Below are 20,816 nucleotides of genomic sequence, written 5' to 3' on the forward strand. Positions count from 1 at the left end.
GCCAAGCCATAATGCCTGAATAAAGGCTATAATGGCTGAATTCAAACAAAAGAATATTTATAAAAGAATGTCTCATGTTGGCAGCAGTGTGAAAGGGTCTTTGATTGAGGACCATAAAGCAAGAATTGAGCTCCTGGCCAGACATTAGTCAAACAGGGGTTTACAGGGCAATACAATATTTCATTAGCATGTTATCAGCCTTCTCTAAAACTCACATGACATGCTCTAATGAAATTATTCACAGAATAATAACTATATGCATAGTTTTAGAGATACAAGGGTTTATTCAATGGAGGAAATTATAATAAATGTATGACAGTTCAGATGTCCTCAAAACACAAACGACAGTGTTACAAAAATATGGCATTGGTGTATTCAAATAATCACTCGTTCCCGCCATTAAACGCATAATTAATGCAGCTCTGATGTCAGCCCCTTCTGCGTTAGCAATGTCAGGTAATGTCTGAACAGGAGGCTCAATGTTTACAGTCCTGTCTGGGTGCTCTTCAGTGAAATTATCACCATGGAGCACACACCGGGTCAGTGCCATCCTCTTGCTCAGCTCCAGCTTGCAGTCATTTCTTTTTAGGAGGCACCTCCATCGTCCTTTTAATCTCCCAAAAGACATCTCCACAAGCGATCGTGCACTGCTCAGCCTGTAATTGTAGATGTGTTGTTCAGGGGTCAGTCTGCCAGTGTCTGAAAAGGGCTTCATGGCTTCTTGCGCCGGATCACCTATCAGGAAATGTCCAACATCACAGCCAGAGATGGTCACTTTGTTTTGCCCTACTAATTCTCCGTCACTTAGGACCTCCCACAAATGTGACTGTCCCTGGATAGCCAACACAAACATCCCAGAAAAGATGTTTGCCATCCACAACTGCTTGCAGAACAATATAATGCCAGCCTTTCCGACTGAAATAGTCTTGTGGATAGTTCTCTGGTGCAATACTGGAATGTGACTGCCATCAATTGCACCGACACACTGGAACTCTCCAACGGTTATTAAAGAAAGTGGCCATTTCTAACAACTTGTCAGCGTCAGGAAATCTCAAGTGGACGGGAAGATGACTGTGTTGCAGAATTCCTGAACACAATTAAACACAGTGCTGAGGCCTACTCCAAAAAGATGGCTGATTGTCCTGTATTCACCACCCGTGGCCAGATTCTAGATGGCAATTGCAACACGTTTTCGGATTGGGAGACAAATGGTAGGGAATAAATAATCTTTAAAGACAATTGTTACATGTTTGTCTCTTATTAAGTAATAGAAAATTGTTTGCCACCACAACGCCCATCACTGAATGAGACTGCTCTGTTTAGAGTCTGAGCGAGAGAGATCTCATTGGTACATTTTGTTTGTGAATGAAATGATTGAGAGAGTACCGGGTAGGTCGTCATTTAGCATGTGAGTCAATCTCATTCAGCAATCCGTAGATGCAAAGCGCAGGTATAGGTACTGTGCACATACGATTGTTTATTCATACTTAACATGGAACATAACTCAACGTTAAACATAATCCCAGATTTATGAATGTGTAAATGTCTGACCAAAACAATTAAAATGTTAATTATGCAAGAAAACCTTCGTACTTTGGTTATCTGAACCACTTATTTTGACTTATTTTATTAATTTAATGAGTAAATTAGAAACACATTTTAATAAAGCCAAATAATTTTTTTGTTAGAAGTAAATACGTTTGTTGACTTGAGACATAAGACACTATTTTTCACCACCTGCGGGCATATTTATGTAATATGTATACTGAACAAATCAATGAACAAATCATTTTGGTGAACAAACTGAAAGTGAACGAATCTCTAAAAAGAATCATTAGAATTTGAAAGATTTTCCAGCACTAGTACACACATTCTTCCGTCACGGTTCGGCACGGTTAGCCAAGTGTGCTGAGAGTTCAGGGCCGAGAACGGTTTGAAATTGTGCCGTGCCGTACCAGGCTCAAGTGGAAACACAATTGGAACCTTTCCCGAAGGTGGAAAAGCAGCTTTTGTTTCTCAGCACATAAAGAAGAACTTCTTACCGTGATCTCAGACTGTGGTGATGTGGTTTCTGCACTGCATGGATCTTCATGTGTATCTTCAGCTGACTTTTAAAAGAGAAACTCTTTCCACACTGATCACACGTGTGTGGCTTCTCTCCAGTGTGGATCCTCTCATGTGTTTTCAGATGTTGTGACTGACTGAATCTCTTGTCACAGTGTGAACACTTGTAAGGTTTTTCTCCGCTGTGGATCCTCTCATGTGTTTTCAGAGATGATGATCGACTGAATCTCTTGTCACAGTGTGAACACTTGTAAGGTTTTTCTCCAGTGTGGATCCTCTCATGTGCTTTCAGAGATGATGAATCACTGAATCTCTTGTCACAGTGTGAACACTTGTAAGGTTTTTCTCCAGTGTGGATCCTCTGGTGCAGTTTTAAACATTGCGCTGTCATAAAAGTCTTCTCACACTCAAAGCACATGTACTCTCTCACACCAGTATGAGTTTTCTGATGTGCATGTAAAGATTGCCGGTGTGAAAAACTCTTTCCACACACAGAACATGAATGTGGCTTCTCCTTCATATGAACTGTCAGGTGTGCCTTCAGGTCTGATGCCTGAAGAAATGTTTTCCCGCATTGATCACATGAGAATGGCTTCTCTCCAGTGTGGATCCTCATGTGACTTTTAAGGTGTGCTGATTGACCGAAACTATTCCCACATTGATTGCATACATATGGCTTCTCTCCTGTATGAATTCTCATGTGACTTTCAAGGTTTGTTGATCGGCCGAATAACTTTCCACACTGATCACATGTGAACGGCTTCTCTCCAGTGTGAACTCTCATGTGACACTCAAGACTATGTTTGCGTGTAAAACTCTTTCCACATTGATCACATGTGAACGGCTTCTCTCCAGTGTGGATTCTCATGTGAATCTCAAGACTTTGTTTGCGTGTAAAACTCTTTCCACACTGAGTGCAGGTTGTAGATTTCTTGGCTCTTCTTTTCTTTAAAAATGTCTTTTTAGTCTTTGAGCGACTCAAAGGTTTTTCTCCAGGTTTGACATGATGTTCCTCCTCCACTTCACTCAGTTCTTCTCTCTCCTCCTCCACTTCACTCAGTTCTTCACTCTCCTCCTCCACTTCACTCAGTTATTCACTCTCATCGCTCTCTTCCATCGGGTCTGACATGAAAGAAAAATAAAAAATTCTAAATAATCAAAATAATTCAAAGAGAGAAATATGGAGTGAGTGGAGATAAAAATTATCCCAGATTTAACAGACAACTGCTAAAAAATATTATAATAATTTAAAGGGATAGTTCACTTTGAAATAAATTTTTGATATGTTTTAGCTTACCTCAAGGGCATCAAAGATGTAGGTGTCTTTGTTTCCGCAGTAGTTTCAATTTTGATATTTTTAGGTCAAACCGTTCTTGTCTGTCAGTCATATAATGCAGGTCTGTGGTCACTGTCTCAAAACACAAGCACAGAGTCCAAATTAAAACAATTCCCCATCGTCCAAATGAAACAATTCCCCATCATAAGTACACATTGATGGCCTAAGACACGAAACGAGCGGTTTGTGTGAGAAAACGAACAGTATTTATATCGTTGTTATCTCTTGAAAACAGCACATCGTCCAAATGATCTGACGGCGCGGGCGGGTATAGATGTATACATAGATGTCGCCTTGGCTACTGCAGTTCATTGGAACGAAACCGTAGCCAAGGCGAAATCTATGTATACATCTATACCCGCCCGCGCTCTCAGATCATTTGGACGGTGTGCTGTTTTCAAGAGATAACAACGATATAAATACTGTTCGTTTTCTCACACAAACCGATCGTTTCGTGTCTTAGGCCATCAATGTGTACTTATGATGGGGAATTGTTTCATTTGGACGATGGGGAATTGTTTTAATTTGGACTCTGTGCTTGTGTTTTGAGACAGTGACCATCGACCTGCATTATATGACTGACAGACAAGAACGGTTTGACCTAAAAATATCAAAATTGAAACTACTGCGGAAACAAAGACACCTACATCTTGGATGCCCTTGAGGTAAGCTAAAACATATCAAAAATTAATTTCAAAGTGAACTATCCCTTTAAGACTTTTTACAAATTAATTAAACATCCCTGAATCTTTCCATGAATGAGGTACTCTGATCTTCCAGTTTTTATTTTTTAACATTATAGGCACAAATCCCATGTTTCTGTAGTGAACTATTAAATATTTTTGATCAATGACACAATTATCTAACATGATATGAACTTTAAAATATACAATACTACCGTATTTTGACACTAACTTTTAGATTGATACATAATTATTATGTTAAAAACTACTAAAAGGTGTTATGGGTCGTTCACTCTAAACTACTCCTTCCATTGAGTTCACATACATGTGGGACACAAGAAACACAAGATCAAGTGAATTTCAGAGCACAAATGTTTGCAGTAAAGCGGAGTAGATTGTAAATTTGTACATTTTGGAATGATTATTGTTTGTTATACATGTTAGTAAAAATACACACAAAATTCAGGTCAAAATTCAGGTAAGATTGTTACAAATTGTAAAGCATATATAAAATAAATATGAAATAAAACATTTAAATTTAGTTTGACCTGTTGTTAACAACAAATATGAAACCTTTCCTTTAATGATCATGTTTTAAAAAAAACTGAAACTTTAGGAACCATTTCACAGTTGAATTGTTTATCTAAAACTGACGAAGTGCTTGAATCTTTCTAACATGAATGTTCTTCAGCATCGTGAATGAATGAAGAATAAACACCAACCTCTTTGTTCTTCAGGATCTTCAGTGTGTTTCATTCTGCAGGGTTCTGGATCACTCATGTTCTCACTATCCTCTTTAATAAACTCAGTCTTTACAGATTTCAGCTCTTCCTGATGCTTTGCTGCTCGTCTTCACTTGTAGATTGATGGGAATATTCCAGCATTTATTGGAGAATTACAGTGGGAGGGGCTTCACTGATGATGTGATTGCTGTGGGAGGAGCTTCACTGATGATGAATTACAGTGGGAGGGGCTTCACTGATGATGTGACTGCTGTGGGAGGAGCTGATCTGCCAAAATCTAAAATATATAAATAACAAAGTTTTTTTTTTTTTTTTTTGCTCATAGATATCAGAATATTATAATTTAAATTCTTCCAAATATAATAGTAAGAAAAATAGTAGAAAGCATAAACAGGCTAGTAAGCAACAAATACCCTAAGTCTGTTGACACCAATGAAATGAGCTTTAAGTGTCAATTTACAGGAGATCTGAAGACATCAGCATAATGATCATGAAATAAAAAGTGTTTTCAGCAGATCTGTTAATATTGATGAGCCTCAGACTATCAACACTCATTCAACAAGCCATTAGGGATCATCAACTGACTTTATTATGAGTTTTTGAGTTAGAAACAGAGTCAGAATATATGATAAAAGGTTATCGTAGGGTATAAAAAAAATAAATGTATAAAATTAGCCAAGCAAATCCAGAGTCCAGTCTCGAACATACAATATAGCCTACACCTCAAAGTTTGAGCATTTCCATCCCAGCATGAAATAGGCAGCCGTAGGTGTTGTATGACCAGCATTAGAGCAGTGATGTGTAAACTGAATTTGGTGTGTTACAAAGACATAGTATAGTCATAGTATAATACATAATATGCAAAGCATATTTTATACTAAGTGTTGTGGTATGACCAGTAGGACATCATTGATGTGTAAACTGAATTTGGTCACACTACAGTGTTTAACATTGAAGTTAATTAATAAACTTTTTTGTAGTAACACTTTTTTGGTTGGGTTTTGCACTTTGCAGACTTTCCCTCAGGACGTGTCTCTCCACTGCCTGCTAATAGAGATAATTTGGAAATAGCTGGCATTTGTGTTTGAACAAAGTTTAGCTCAAGAGTTATTGATCCGGGATGTTCAGATCTGTGAATATATTGCCAACTTTACTGAACTCCATGAACCGGGCATTGTTAACGTACGGATCTCTGAAACACTGCCAGCGGGACATTAAACAGGACGTGTTTGTCCGAGCTCACAATAGGTTTTGCGAGGGAACGCAGATTTCTTTGCGAAGGAGCGTAAAAGTTTTGAGAGGGAGCGCAGATGTTTTGCGAGGGAATGCAAAAGATTTTACTTCTGCTGCTTTTGACACAGTTAACCACCAGATCCTCCTATCAATCCTAAAGATGAAGGGCATCTCGGGAACCGCACTCCAATGATTCAAGGCTTACCTCTCAGGTAGGTCCTTTAGGGTGTCGTGGAGGGGTGTGGTGTCTAAGACCCAACATCTAGCTACTGGAGTGCCTCAGGGCTCAGTGCTGGGACCGCTTCTCTTCTCCATCTACATGACATCACTAGGATCTGTGATTCAGAAACATGGCTTTTCCTGTCACTGCTACGCTGATGACACACAACTCTACCTCTCATTCCAGCCTGACGATCCGACGGTAGCCGATCGTATCTCAGCCTGCCTGACACACATTTCTGGCTGGATGAAGGACCACCACCTTCAACTAAACCTTGCGAAGACAGAGCTGCTCATGGTCCCAGCCAACCCAACACTTCATCACAACTTCACCATTCAGCTAATCAGCTGGCCTTCCAGCTTGCACAGTCAAACCTCTGCAACTGAGCCAGATTCAAGCAGTTAGAGTGGTCTTTAAATGAGCCAAAGAGAGCATGTGTCACTCCTCTCTAGGGCTGTACTCAACCAAAGAAAATCTTGGTCGACTGAAGTCCTGAAGTTTTCGACTAAAAATCGACTAAAGTCGACAAAAAATGACGTTAGAAAAAACAAAAACGTTAAATTAATTAGCTGCGCACTGTGCGCAATACTTGGTAGCCTTGTTGTCTGCCTAAATGAATTATAAATAAACATAAAAAACTAGTAGGGTTGTAACGACTATGGCTCGATGGTGTGAGCTTCAAAGACATTACTGACATTCCAATCTCAACAGAAAACCCGCTCTGAACACCCACACACGTACACACACACACACACACACACACACGAAAGCCACTAAAGTGCAACGTCATGTAGAAATATGGCTCTTGAATGTATACCTTCCGATATGTATGTGTGTGATTAGCTTTGCCTTATAATAGAGGTGTGTTTTGCTAGAGTAAAATCTTTAATTCTGAAGATTCATTGAAAGAATATTCACTCCATAGTGTTGTAACCCTAACTCAGACCATAAAACTTTACGACCCAAGCCTCAAAGGCATTCCAGAACACACACACACACACACACACACACACACACACACACACACACACACACACACACACACACTCTGGAACTTTGGAAACAGATATTCTTCCACATAACAAGCCACTGAATGTTGATATGTATTCCTATGTTTCTCAAAGTGTCGTCACTTGCCATAACGGAAACACTGACAACTTTATTGTGTGTTTAATCAAACTTTATTTGTGTGTAATTATGCATATAAGTGTAACGTTATGTTTCCCCAATCTTTACCTGTCATAATTGATATCTCTGTAATCCTCTCCCTCTCACGGAGACGAATCTTGACTGCAAGGTACAATAATATGCATTTGATTCCAGGAAATATCATATTTCTAAGTATGAATCCTTTCCCTCATAAGACATATGGTAAAAGGGGGCGTGTTTTTCTTCACACAAAGAAGACTTCTTCCCGCTACAAATCAGAAGTTTTGATTCGCTCTGTCCCCAAAACAGGGCGTAAACAGATGTCTGTTAAAAGGAAGATTCTCTCTTCTCTTCCCTCTCTCATCCTTCCGCTTCCAACTCATCCAACTTCTCTGGACCCTCCTCCCCGGCGCAGCGCTTCTCCAAGGAACATCTGAAGGAGGCCCTGGCCTTCTCCATCGAACGAACCCATGTTCGAATCGTAACAGCCGGTCTTTGCAACTAAGATTTCCAGCCTCTCCCATCCCGGGAGACGAATCTGAACTTTCTCGGTAACGTTAAATTCAAGTGAGCCTTTACATCGTTTTGCGAAATGACCCAGAAGACAAAGCTAGACGCAAACCAGCCGGACACGCGCACGCGCGCGTCCCCTTTTCAGCATCACACTGAAAGAGTACCACAACTCGCAAGTATATTGATTCCTATAAAAGCTGTTCCAGGTGTCTAGGTCTTAGGTCTGTGGACTAAGTTACCCTCTATCTTCCCTCTATATCTTTCTTTCTTTCATTTCATGTTTTTGTGTTCGGTTAAATGTTTATTTGTTTGTTTGCAATTTTACGTACGTTTATGTTTGTAGTTTATATAATCTCTAGTGTGTGCCATTTTATTAATAAACCCATTTATACTTTTAATGGTCTCTGTGTTTGAAAACCCACCTTATAAAAGTCAATGAAACTTCAAGATCTAAGCTACAAGCTCGATATTGACTACCTTGAGTAGTTTTAATTCATAAACTCAGAAAGTTTGATATTCGCGGCCAGAAGATAAAACTTTCGTGGAGTTTAAAAGGGATACCCCTTCTTAACTGTAATGATCAGACAGTACAGAACAAGGTAATCTCGATAATTGATAAAATAAATGTACATGCGACTTATGAATTATGACCATGCGTTATAAATATTAATATTCCCTATATTCTTGAGCTAATTCACATTTACCCCGAGTCGTTATTGTTACAGTTTAATGGTGGAGAATCCAAAAGCAGTTTCAAACTTTGTTTGGTGGACAAATTCAGTTTCAGTTGAATGTGTATTATGGCTATTTAATAATTGTACGCGCGTTTTGAATTGTGAGATAAGTCGCCAAGGCGAACTCACCCAGCTGATCGCGGGCACAAAGCCAGCCCAGCTCTGCTAAAACTGCAGTTCATGACATTACATCTGTCTCTGTAAAGACGAAGCAAAACTCTTTGCAGTTGATACATGTAACATGATTTAAACCGACTAAATGAAGACGAAGGATCTCTTTTAGGACGAAGACGTAAATCTGATAGTTTTTCAGTCGTAATAGGCCTTATGATATTAATACGTTAACGATAAACTCCTGGTCAGAAATTGGCCCCGCGATCCAATTTCGTAAACCTACGCAAAAATCATAAAAGTGCTATTTTGATTAATGCTTATGGGAGATGAGCAGATGATAAGTCCTGCTCACAGCTGTTTGGATGCCTGTTGTGCTCACAGCTTAAGTAAATAGATGTTCAATGCCTGTTTGCTCACAGTTTCTAGTGATTAAAACAAGAAGTTTTAATACCTGTTTTTATGTAAACCGTTTTATATGTGTAATTGGAGACCAGTTTTATGAATTAAGAAAAGATGATAATCCCTGTTCTCCTTCTTTAAACCGTCTCATGTGTATAATATATAATGTGTAAATTGGAGACCAGTTTTATGAATTAAGAAAAGATGATAATCCCTGTTCTTATTCTAAAACCGTCTCAATGTGTAATGCATAATGTGTAATTCCTGTTAGTCACATGTTGTGAAACTCGCGTCAGTCTTCCGCATGCAACAGAAGCGCAAAACACCACGTGATTCCAAAAAAAAAATCTGCTGAATTACGCCACTGACCGACACTAGAGGGCAGCCTCTAAGTCTGGGGCAGTTCTCAAATTACGCGCCCCCAACCGACGTCATCCTGCGTGAGCGTCGCCTCCCACTGACGTCAGCCTGCGCGAGCGCAACTACGCCATCTCGTGGCGTTCTAAGATAATACCTGCTTTCAATTTAATTTTCTCTCCTTTTCCCCGAGTCTAGCTCCCAAATACTTACCTGCATTCAAAGCTTAGCTTATGCTGATGTTATTTGGAGTTAGACAATTCTCTTTTCTGTTTTGATTGTCACACCTTAAGTGAAGTTCGAAAAAAAAAACTTTTTGAATTAAAGCTTAGATTGATAGTCCACCTAGAAAGGAGCACGCCACCGTGTGGCCATCTTGGGTCGACTTATCAATATCTGTCTCACCCCCAGTCTGCATCGAAGTGTCTCCTTGCTCCCCTTTTCGTTTGATTATTTTTATGATCCATACTAATAACCTCAGTGTTATTGTAAGGATTATAGGAAGTCATTCTGAATTTCAGTTTTGATTATTTTTAGTATTGATACATCACTGTTATCATTCTAATTTTCTTTCCTTCCTTATTATTATTATTTTGGACCTCTCCTTGCATGCTTATTTGAATTTTAATTTAAACAAGTTTGCATTTTTCAAATTGTGTCTATTCAACCAGGTGGACCACTGAGAGGAAACACGGCCCTCACCCTTGTGGCACAAACCCACTGCCGGGGCCTTTTCCTCTGCCTGCGTCTCAAACCTGTGTTGTTTATTCAAATTTTATTTCAGTGATAATTATTTTTCTCTTCCCTCTTTCTCCAGTCTCTCCAAGGGGGGGGGGGGTAGGTTATTCTGATAATTACAACCAATTATCGTAATTTCCTTTTGTTGTATCATTATTTTAGTAAAGCCTTTGCCTCTGACTCCTGCATACATATTTACTCAATTTGATGAAACCAGAAAGCCTTAATTTACTTTAAGTCTAACATTTTAATCCCTCATTGTGTATCTATTGGCAGGACTCAGTCAGTGCACTGTGGTGAGTGAGACGTCATCACTGGTTGGTTTCCGGTGGGCGGGGATCATCTGTCCGACGTTACTGACACTGCACTCCTTCTGGTGTTGGGACCGTCGGAGGGTCTGACCGCGCCCGCTGGTTTCCGCCTGGATGACCTCTATTCACCCCAGGTAAACTAAAATTTGATAGAACCCATCCACTTATTATGAACCACAGAATACTAGCTATTCCTTCGGAGTATTTTAAGTGCTTAGACCCACCTTTCTCTCTCTAAGACACACCTTCTTTCGAGGTCCTGTCCCGATAACCCACGCATCTCCTGGCCCGATCAGGAACTCTCGCAGTGTTAATAAGGCTTAGGCCTCTTTATTTTATTTTATTTTATCTTATTTTATTTATTTTCCTTAAATAACGCTCCCCGTGTTATTGTTTGTGACATTTCATTGCAGACCAATTCACTTCCTTGTGTTGTGTTTCCCTCTGATCTTCCCTACCTTCAACCTTGTCTCTTTCTCCACTCTGTTGTGAGTTGTTTCTTTCATTTCACTTAGACACAGAACCTAAGAGAGACCCCAGGAAAGCTGAATAATAGAGTGACGATCAAAGCGGGCGTCGCTAAAACGACCCCCAGGCTACCGCCTGTCCAAATTTCTATTGTGGGTTTCATCCATACCCACGAAATTGGCTCAGCTAACTGTCGGCATCAGTTAGCCCCGAAATTCTCATAAACGGCATAGCCCGTATGAGTATAGCTCATTTGACCCTAAAACAAACTTGCATTGTGTCTCTTTTTGTGTGTGCTGTGCTTCTCTCACCACAGTAAGCAGAGATGTCGAGCTAACCCAGTCCCACAGTACCTGGACCAGTTTGAGACCTACGATCCAACCCAGAAGTACGACCACGAGCAGCTGGCCAAAATCTTCGGAAAATCGCACTCAACCTCGTCACCAAGGCCCGGGCCAGCGAAAGGCTCAGCCTCGATATGGAACAGAAGGCAGCCGCACTACAGCTCCAGGCCACAGAAGCCCGGAAGGACCGAGCCCACACACAGAGTCGGCTAGACCAGCTAATCTTCCTGACCGAGGAAGAGGACGAGACGGACACAATGCTACAACAGGAAGTTGAAAGACTTCAAAATGCCCTGGACGATCTTCGTCGGCACACAGACCTTACCACAGAGAATCAACACCGTTCCAGGCCAGCAGATGGCAGCACGACGGTGACGGTGCTCATCCAAAGCATCGGACCGAGCGCTCGGAAAGATTCTGGAACCAGCACCACCCGCCGTCCAGAACTCCAAGCCCAGACCGTCGAACCTGGAACCACTCTCCCCAAAACACTGGTGAGCCCGAGTCTTCTTACACAACAGATGAAGACAGTGCAGCCACGTCTGACACAGACACAGAAAACGAACACTGACACCTACTGCTTCAAGGTCCTGACTGACCTGCAGTTGAGTAACCAAACCAATGTCTGCGCCACATACAGACAACCCACCCACCCACCCTAACCATTGCAGTGATTACACAGCACAAACGAACTTTACCAACTACATTGCACGCCTCAGAGCCGCTAAAACGCTACCTCCGCTGTGTACAAAGAAAGTCATGCGGGCCTCTGATGAACAGACTTTTCCTATGCCACCACTTACCCCTCCACCACCCTCGCAGGCCATCCGAGCTCACTGACAACCAGTGCCTCATACAGCTGTCTGCCACCACGCACATGTTGCGTTCACAAGACTTCAATACGCATTGTGCACCTGTTGCCATCACAGCGCCACAGCTCGTAAAGCCACAAAGCACAAGGGGGGGGGCCAGGCGTAACAATGACGCCACATGTGCCAAAAAGCCATGCATGGGACATCAAAGCATGTGGCATACCAACCTCAGCGAACCAAAAAGACTGTCCTAAACCAACTAAGGACCTCCATCGCTGGAATTTTTTTTTTCTCCTTCTCTCTCTCTCTCTCCCTATCGCCTCTAACAGGATGCAGGCCGCAGTGGTTCGCGAGGAAGCAGCCACACTCACCAGGTCTGGCATCCGGCATCGCACGGAGAGAGCAACCCTGAGTCCTGAACACCAAGGCAGGACTCGCACTCAACACAGTCCCTCCAAGCATGGGCAACCGCCCAGCCTGAACACCTCACCTGTGTCCATACCTGGACCGCAGCTGACGCTGCGCTGTGTACCTCCACAGCAACCGACCACGCCCTGACTCCCGTCTTGGCTTTCACCCTGTACCAGACCCTACCAAATGTGAGCAGCCACAGCAAAGCTCACAAAGCCGTGTCTGGTGGTTTCCTATGGAACCGCAAAAAGGGGGTCCCGATCCGGGGCTCGCCTAAACCTCATTTGACCTGAGTCCTCAGTCATCAGCCGCTTGCCATCGACCATTGCGCTAATTTGTTGTTCGATAAAGTCCTTCCGAGGTCTTTATCTAACAAAAAGGGGGATATGTAACGACTATGGCTCGATGGTGTGAGCTTCAAAGACATTACTGACATTCCGATCTCAACAGAAAACCCGCTCTGAACACCCACACACGTACACACACACACACACACACACACGAAAGCCACTAAAGTGCAACGTCATGTAGAAATATGGCTCTTGAATGTATACCTTCCGATATGTATGTGTGTGATTAGCTTTGCCTTATAATAGAGGTGTGTTTTGCTAGAGTAAAATCTTTAATTCTGAAGATTCATTGAAAGAATATTCACTCCATAGTGTTGTAACCCTAACTCAGACCATAAAACTTTACGACCCAAGCCTCAAAGGCATTCCAGAACACACACACACACACACACACACACACACACACACACTCTGGAACTTTGGAAACAGATATTCTTCCACATAACAAGCCACTGAATGTTGATATGTATTCCTATGTTTCTCAAAGTGTCGTCACTTGCCATAACGGAAACACTGACAACTTTATTGTGTGTTTAATCAAACTTTATTTGTGTGTAATTATGCATATAAGTGTAACGTTATGTTTCCCCAATCTTTACCTGTCATAATTGATATCTCTGTAATCCTCTCCCTCTCACGGAGACGAATCTTGACTGCAAGGTACAATAATATGCATTTGATTCCAGGAAATATCATATTTCTAAGTATGAATCCTTTCCCTCATAAGACATATGGTAAAAGGGGGCGTGTTTTTCTTCACACAAAGAAGACTTCTTCCCGCTACAAATCAGAAGTTTTGATTCGCTCTGTCCCCAAAACAGGGCGTAAACAGATGTCTGTTAAAAGGAAGATTCTCTCTTCTCTTCCCTCTCTCATCCTTCCGCTTCCAACTCATCCAACTTCTCTGGACCCTCCTCCCCGGCGCAGCGCTTCTCCAAGGAACATCTGAAGGAGGCCCTGGCCTTCTCCTTCGAACGAACCCATGTTCGAATCGTAACAGCCGGTCTTTGCAACTAAGATTTCCAGCCTCTCCCATCCCGGGAGACGAATCTGAACTTTCTCGGTAACGTTAAATTCAAGTGAGCCTTTACATCGTTTTGCGAAACGACCCAGAAGACAAAGCTAGACGCAAACCAGCCGGACACGCGCACGCGCGCGTCCCCTTTTCAGCATCACACTGAAAGAGTACCACAACTCGCAAGTATATTGATTCCTATAAAAGCTGTTCCAGGTGTCTAGGTCTTAGGTCTGTGGACTAAGTTACCCTCTATCTTCCCTCTATATCTTTCTTTCTTTCATTTCATGTTTTTGTGTTCGGTTAAATGTTTATTTGTTTGTTTGCAATTTTACGTACGTTTATGTTTGTAGTTTATATAATCTCTAGTGTGTGCCATTTTATTAATAAACCCATTTATACTTTTAATGGTCTCTGTGTTTGAAAACCCACCTTATAAAAGTCAATGAAATTTCAAGATCTAAGCTACAAGCTCGATATTGACTACCTTGAGTAGTTTTAATTCATAAACTCAGAAAGTTTGATATTCGCGGCCAGAAGATAAAACTTTCGTGGAGTTTAAAAGGGATACCCCTTCTTAACTGTAATGATCAGACAGTACAGAACAAGGTAATCTCGATAATTGATAAAATAAATGTACATGCGACTTATGAATTATGACCATGCGTTATAAATATTAATATTCCCTATATTCTTGAGCTAATTCACATTTACACCGAGTCGTTATTGTTACAGGGTATTTGCAGTATTAAATCGTTTTTGACGTAATTAATTTGCACTGAAATGAGTCTGACACACGAGTCTGTCGGCTGTCGGCTATGACAGCGTTGCATCATGTGCACCTGCGCAATATCATAGCCTATGATTTCCGAAAATAGTACTATGTAAAAAAAATTGACCAATCAGAATTTTGGTCGAGCCAGACCGTATCGACCAAATAATCGACTGGGAGAATATCAAATTACACAGGAGTTTACCATGCCCGTATTTTGCCGGATTTGAGTCTTTTCATGCAGTGCACCTTCAACTAAACCTTGCAAAGACAGAGCTACTCGTGGTCCCGGCCAACCCAACACTTCACCACAACTTCACCATTCAGCTAATCAGCTGGCCTTCCAGCTTGCACAGTCAAACCTCTGCAACTGATCCAGAATGCAGCAGCTAGAGTGGTCTTTAAATGAGCCAAAGAGAGCATGTGTCACTCCTCTCCTCACAAAATTGCACTGGTTGCCAGTTGCCGCTCGCATTAAATTCAAGTCACTGACGTTTGCCTACAGAACAACCACTGGCTCTGCTCCCTTTTACTTAAAATCATTCGGGCTTATGTGCCATCCAGGAACTTGCGCTCTGCAAGTGAACGGCGTCTTGTGGTGCCATCTCAAAGAGGCACAAAATCTCCTTCTCGGACCTTTACCATGACTGTTCCCTGCTGGTGGAATGATCTGCCTAACTCAACCAGAGCAGATGAGTCCATAGCCACTTTAAAGAAACGGCTGAAGACGCTTCTTTTTCGACAGCACTTGATCCAGTAATACTAACTTTCTCTTCTATTCTATTCTATTTTTAATTATTTTTTTTTAAATAATTAACATGTACTGTGTTAGATTAAAGCCCCATTATGTAGGATTTCCGTTTTGGTCAAACAACGACCCCTAGAGTCGCTGTGGACTACTTGTATTTAACGTTACTGTCGTAAATACCACTCACGCAGCAGTCTCTTCACTCACTGATCCTGAGCCTGATGCTGCTGTATACCGGTCCCTGTTCAGTCGGATAGAAGCTGTAACGAGTGGCAATAAGATGTGTCCCCTTTAAGAGCTGCGCGCGCCCTGTTTAACTGACTCGGCACAGTCTGTATTGTATGTGCGCCTCGAACACACCGTAAGCGGATTGTTTCTGTTTGATGCTCATTCTTGTCCTATTTTTGTCTATCAAGTAATGCTGTGGACGGTAGAACGTGGTGTGACAGACAGTTACACGAGTTCGATTGGGAAATAAACACAACGCGTTACAAATCGTCGGACATCGAACAAGCACAGCTAGCCTCCGAAGATGTCTACTAATCCATCAACAAGAACGCCAGGTGCTTTTTAGCTCACACCAATGAGTAAAAAGCTTGTCCGAGTGATATACAGTATAAGCAATATACTTACAAGTTCAACAGCATGCGAGGACGTGTTGGGGGAAGTGAGGTAGCCTATGCCGTAAAGCAGTCGAATTTTGTAGTTATTTTTGTGCGTGGGTGTTACTACCCGAACCCCGAAGTTTAAAAGTACGATTAAAAACTATACAAACCCCATCAGGCTATGGCAGACACGTCATTCAACCTATTTTAAGTCGATGTACCATCACAAGCGTTTTGGAAATATATTATGAAGGTTGAAAAGTTACTTAGTGTTACTTTAAACTGAGACTAAACTTAGTTTAACTGCTTCTATTGTTCTCATTTGTAAGTCGCTTTGGATAAAAGCGTCTCCTAAATGAATACATGTAAATGTACTTTTTTTCCCTCCCATCCCAAATATTTTCCACCATCTCCCATTAGGGGCTCTGTAGAAATGAGCTTTCAGTGGCCATTTACAGGAGATCTGAAGACATCAGCATAATAAATGAGGTGAAAACAGGAACTATTGTCATGAAATAAAGAGTGTTTTCAGCAGATCTGTTAATATTGATGAGCCTCAGACTATCAACACTCATTCAACAAGCCATTCAGGATCATCAGCAGATCATCTCACTTTATTCTGAGTGTTTGCTGTTAGAAACACATTATTTGAGTCAAGATATAGGACAAAAGCCTATAAAACTGCTCTATTGAAAGATGATGGTTATTTCTCTCAATATGACTGTGGCGAGGGGGGCGTGGTTTTGCGAAGTCTGTAGCAGGAGAGAAAGGAGGGGGCCGATCGGTGAGTAAGTAGGTCAAGTGCAAAATGATGAACACCTGTGTCTGATTGCAGTGATTGGTGTGGAGAGACCGGATATAAGCCAGCATGCGGGAGGAGATGGGAGAGAGAGTTGGACTGGAACCTCACCTGTACGCTGGGTTTGAATGAAGTTGTGATTGTTATTGGTTTCTCATTGTTATTGCTGTGCGTGGCACGGTGAATACGCTACGTGCGCCCTTTTGTTTATTTTGTTCATTTTGAGTTGGTAAATAAAGTGAGTGTTTCAGTCACGCCGACCCCTGTCTTCTTCCTTCCTTACAATACAATATCTGAACCTCGTTACACTGGTGCCGAAGCCCGGGAAGGAAGAAGATCGCCGCCGCCATGCAGACTCCGCCAGGTACGCCATTTGCGGACATCATTCAATCGCTCGCTGGTCTTCACCAGGAACATCATCAACATCTGCTGGCCATAAAGGAGGAGCAGGACAAACGGTTCGAGGCGCTCCTCCGAGGCCAGCATGAAGACCGCGAGCTTTTCCGGAGCTGGATAGACCGGGAGGTTAGGGCCGACCCCCATCATACAAAGACTTGTCCTCGCCGATACCTCTCAACAAGATGGGCCCCGAGGATGATCCGGAGGCATTTCTGGAATTGTTTGAGAGGTCGGCTGAGGATCGGGGATGGCCCTCGACGGACTGGCCAATGCGGCTGATACCCCTGCTGTCCGGAGAGGCGCAGGTGGCCGCACACCAACTGCCAGTCCAGAATCTCCTGGTCTATCAGGATTTAAAGCGGGCCATTCTCCAGTGGGTTGGCCGGACTCCGGAACAACACCGCCAGAGGTTCAGGACGTTGAACCTCGAGGAGTCTGGCCGACCCTTCATCATGGCCCAACAGCTCCGGGACTCGTGCCGCAAGTGGCTGATGGCCGACGTCGAGAAAGTCATCGATCGTGTGGTGCTGGAGCAGTTCGTGGCGCGGTTACCAACAAAGACTGCGCAGTGGGTCCAGTGCCATCGCCCGACGTCGCTGAACCAGGCCATCCAGCTGGCGGAGGAACAAATGGTGGCGTGCCCGGGGGTCGGCGAACCCCTGCCATCTGCTTCTCTCTCTCTCTCTCTCTCTCTACCCCCCCCCCCCCAAGCCATCTCCCCTTCCCAGGTACCGGGCGAATCTGCCGCTGAGGCCGGCTCCAAGGTGGAGGACAGGGGGTGCAGCGGAGCCGGTATCTGCCCCCAGGCCTCTTCCCCGGGGAGGGGGCCCATCGAGGGGGGGATTTTCTCCCCAGGCTGCGCTACCTCTCTCTCCACGCCAATCCCTTGACCCGCTTCCTGCCACTGGAGCGGCAGGGAGGCCTGGGCCGGCTTATTGGCGCTGCGGGGACCCGAGTCATTTTATCGATCGGTGTCCGGTGATGGAGGTGGGGACGCTGATCCGGGTCCCCGATGCGCTGCAAGCTGCCCCCGATCAAGCTGGCCTGTACCAAATACCCGTGAGTATAAAGGGGGGTACTTTTCAGGCTCTGGTGGATTCAGGCTGTAACCAAACCTCTATACACCAAAGCCTGATTCAACCTAAGGCATTAGATAATGGCCGCATGGTTAAGGTACGGTGTGTGCACGGGGAAGTGGTGAATTATCCGTTAATGCCTGTGGATATTCAATTTAGGGGACAAAAGCATAGTGTGGAGGTGGCGATTAACCCGCACCTCCGGCATCCGCTGATTTTGGGGACGGATTGGCCAGCGTTTAATGAATTATTGGGTCATTTATGTGCGGATGCTTCTTGGGTAGAAAAAGATAAAAGGAAGGTGGCAACTGCTCAGTTGGGAGAAGCTGATCCGGAACCTCTGGGTACTGGTTCAGGGGAACAGAGCGCACTGGAGAGAACCATTCTCACAGAGCGCGATGATTTTCCCCTGGAACAGTCCCAGGATGACACGCTGAAACATGCCTTTGATCAGGTTCGCTCTATCGACGGCCAGCTTCTCCACCCCGACCAACCGCTCACCTATCCGTATTTTACAATTATAAAAGATAAGTTGTATCGGGTAACCCAGGATGCCCAATCAAAGCAGGATACAACTCAGTTGTTGGTACCCAAAAGCCGTCGGGAAATGCTTTTCCAGGCGGCTCATTCTAATCCAATGGCCGGGCATTTAGGACAAACAACGACACTAAACCGTCTCATGGCCCGATTCTTTTGGCCGGGCATTCACGAGAATGTACGCCAGTGGTGTGCGTCTTGTCGTGAATGTCAGCTGGTGAATCCACCGGCCAACCCAAAAGCACCATTGTGCCCTATTCCGTTGATGCAGGTCTAGGGGTGTGACGGTTAGTATATAACCGTGAGACCGACGGTTATAGTTGAACACCGTCATTAGAACTCTATAACCGCCAAAACCGTGTTATTAAAATATTTTTTACAAACATTTTTTTATCATAGAGAATGTTTAAATACTAATTAAAAACAATTGTTAACAGTCTGTGTTATTAGTGATCTAAGTCGTTTCCAACTGTATTTGATTCTTTGCCAAGTACCCCCTGACCGACCGCCAATCATTTGAGATAGAAATAAAAGCTACGACTATGATATAGTGATGTGCCATCATTATGAGATTTATTAAACAAAGGAAAAACATTTGCAATAATAAACATTAGCAATAAACATTTGCAATAATAACAAATGTATCATTACCGTGATCGTGCAGTTTAGCCCTTGACTGGCCCCAAACATGTTTGATAAACGAAACACATACAGTGTGTGTATATATGATGTGTATTACATTTTAGCTCAAAAAACAATTGTAATAAAAGATTGGATCATAAGATGCGCAATATTTCGGGAGACATGGTTTTTACTAGGGATGGGACGATACACTTAAACTCACGATACGATGCACCTCGATATGCCAGGGTCACGATACGATATGTCACGATACGATATCAAAAAAGAACAAAAAAGAAAAAAAAAGGTAGTGCAGACTAACTTTTTTTTTTTATACATGCCATGGGATTAATCAATGCATGCTGATGAATGATGTATAATAATAATAATTAATCTGCATACCCTAGTTTTGCACAGATGTAACAAGACTGACAGTGACACAATAAGACCTCATGTTAGCATCTTTTTATTTATGTTCTTTAATGTTTGATTATAATTTTACTGTCTTCACATAGGGATGGGATTTGATAAGATTTTATCAATAATAATGCCACTGACGATTCTGATTATCGATCCAATTCTTTAACGATTCTCTTATCGATTCTTGATAGCACTGTGTGGAAAAATGTTTAAAATGCTTTTAAAAAAAAGTGGTTTTATTTATTTTAAAGTTTAAGCTTGAGTTAGCAAACTGTACTTTTTATATAATGTATGTAATAAATAGAACCTTATTGTAAAGTGTTACTGATTAGTTATACACCGATTCAGACGTCTCCTGAGTTCACTGTTGGAAAGATCAGTTGTTTTAACGATTCATTAAAATGAATCGGTTCAAAGGAGTCATTATTAGTTCGCAAATTGGACGTGTCGTGCGCGTTGTGTGATTATCCCAGCAGTTAGGACATGGACATCCAAGATTTGTGTCAAGTTGTCAACATAGAAAACATTTCATCACAGTATAGTTTTATTTCGTTTAATTAAAGTGTTGTTTTATGTCAGCTGAATGTCCGGAACGCTTTTCAGAGAAGATAAGGAAACTTATTTAGCACAATTCACACCCAGCAGTATAATTCAGGGAAAAAAAATATCCGAATGCTCCACACGAAACTTTGGTCTTCCGACCTTTTACCACCGTGTCGATTTATTTTGATTAATATGTGCGAGGGAGAGAGAGCAACACAGCGCCTAGTTTGGAGACGGTGAAGTCGTTTACACAGAGAGTGCGCGCGCGCGACCGGCTCTCTCTCTCTCTCTGGTCGTTCTTT

General features: G+C 42.5%; 2 protein-coding genes across 10 annotated transcripts in view; one reads left to right on the forward strand and one right to left on the reverse strand.

The window, feature by feature from the left end:
- The window catches only part of LOC309498713 (uncharacterized protein), a 170,939-nt gene that overhangs the window by 131,026 nt on the left and 19,097 nt on the right, over nucleotides 1-20,816 (reverse strand). For 2 of the 6 annotated variants that reach the window (XM_082169585.1, XM_082169584.1), the window contains exons 1-2: nucleotides 4,806-4,944; nucleotides 2,043-3,186 (exon numbers count right to left, since the gene is read on the reverse strand). The exons of 2 other annotated variants lie outside the window; for them this stretch is intronic. Coding sequence is in view for 2 of the 4 variants with exons in the window: in XM_082169586.1 (XP_082025712.1) it covers nucleotides 4,806-4,863 (58 nt within the window). In the remaining 2 variants the exon portion in view is untranslated. Of the gene's footprint in view, nucleotides 1-2,042; nucleotides 3,187-4,805; nucleotides 4,945-20,816 lie in introns of those variants that run through there. 2 more of the 6 variants (XM_082169586.1, XM_082169590.1) reach the window with 2 other exon arrangements.
- On the forward strand, nucleotides 3,784-19,739 carry LOC309502065 (uncharacterized protein). 4 transcript variants are annotated; one of them, XM_082174364.1, is made up of 3 exons: nucleotides 3,784-4,065; nucleotides 16,955-17,031; nucleotides 17,239-19,739. In XM_082174364.1, the coding sequence occupies exon 3, from the start codon at nucleotides 18,299-18,301 to the stop codon at nucleotides 19,205-19,207; it is 909 nt and encodes a 302-aa protein (XP_082030490.1). In that variant the 5' UTR covers nucleotides 3,784-4,065; nucleotides 16,955-17,031; nucleotides 17,239-18,298; the 3' UTR covers nucleotides 19,208-19,739. The 4 variants fall into 4 exon arrangements, with proteins under 4 accessions (XP_082030490.1, XP_082030491.1, XP_082030489.1 ...); XM_082174365.1 differs by lacking the exon at nucleotides 3,784-4,065 and adding an exon at nucleotides 14,734-16,608; XM_082174363.1 differs by lacking the exon at nucleotides 3,784-4,065 and having other exon boundaries at nucleotides 14,734-17,051.

Source organism: Leuciscus leuciscus, assembly GCF_965113295.1.
Source record: "Leuciscus leuciscus genome assembly, chromosome: 1".
In the NCBI taxonomy this organism is placed as follows: Eukaryota; Metazoa; Chordata; class Actinopteri; order Cypriniformes; family Leuciscidae; genus Leuciscus; species Leuciscus leuciscus.

Excerpts from the sequence above, each read along its gene's own strand:
- LOC309502065 (XM_082174364.1), top strand. The coding sequence starts at position 18,299 with ATGGAGGTGGGGACGCTGATCCGGGTCCCCGATGCGCTGCAAGCTGCC.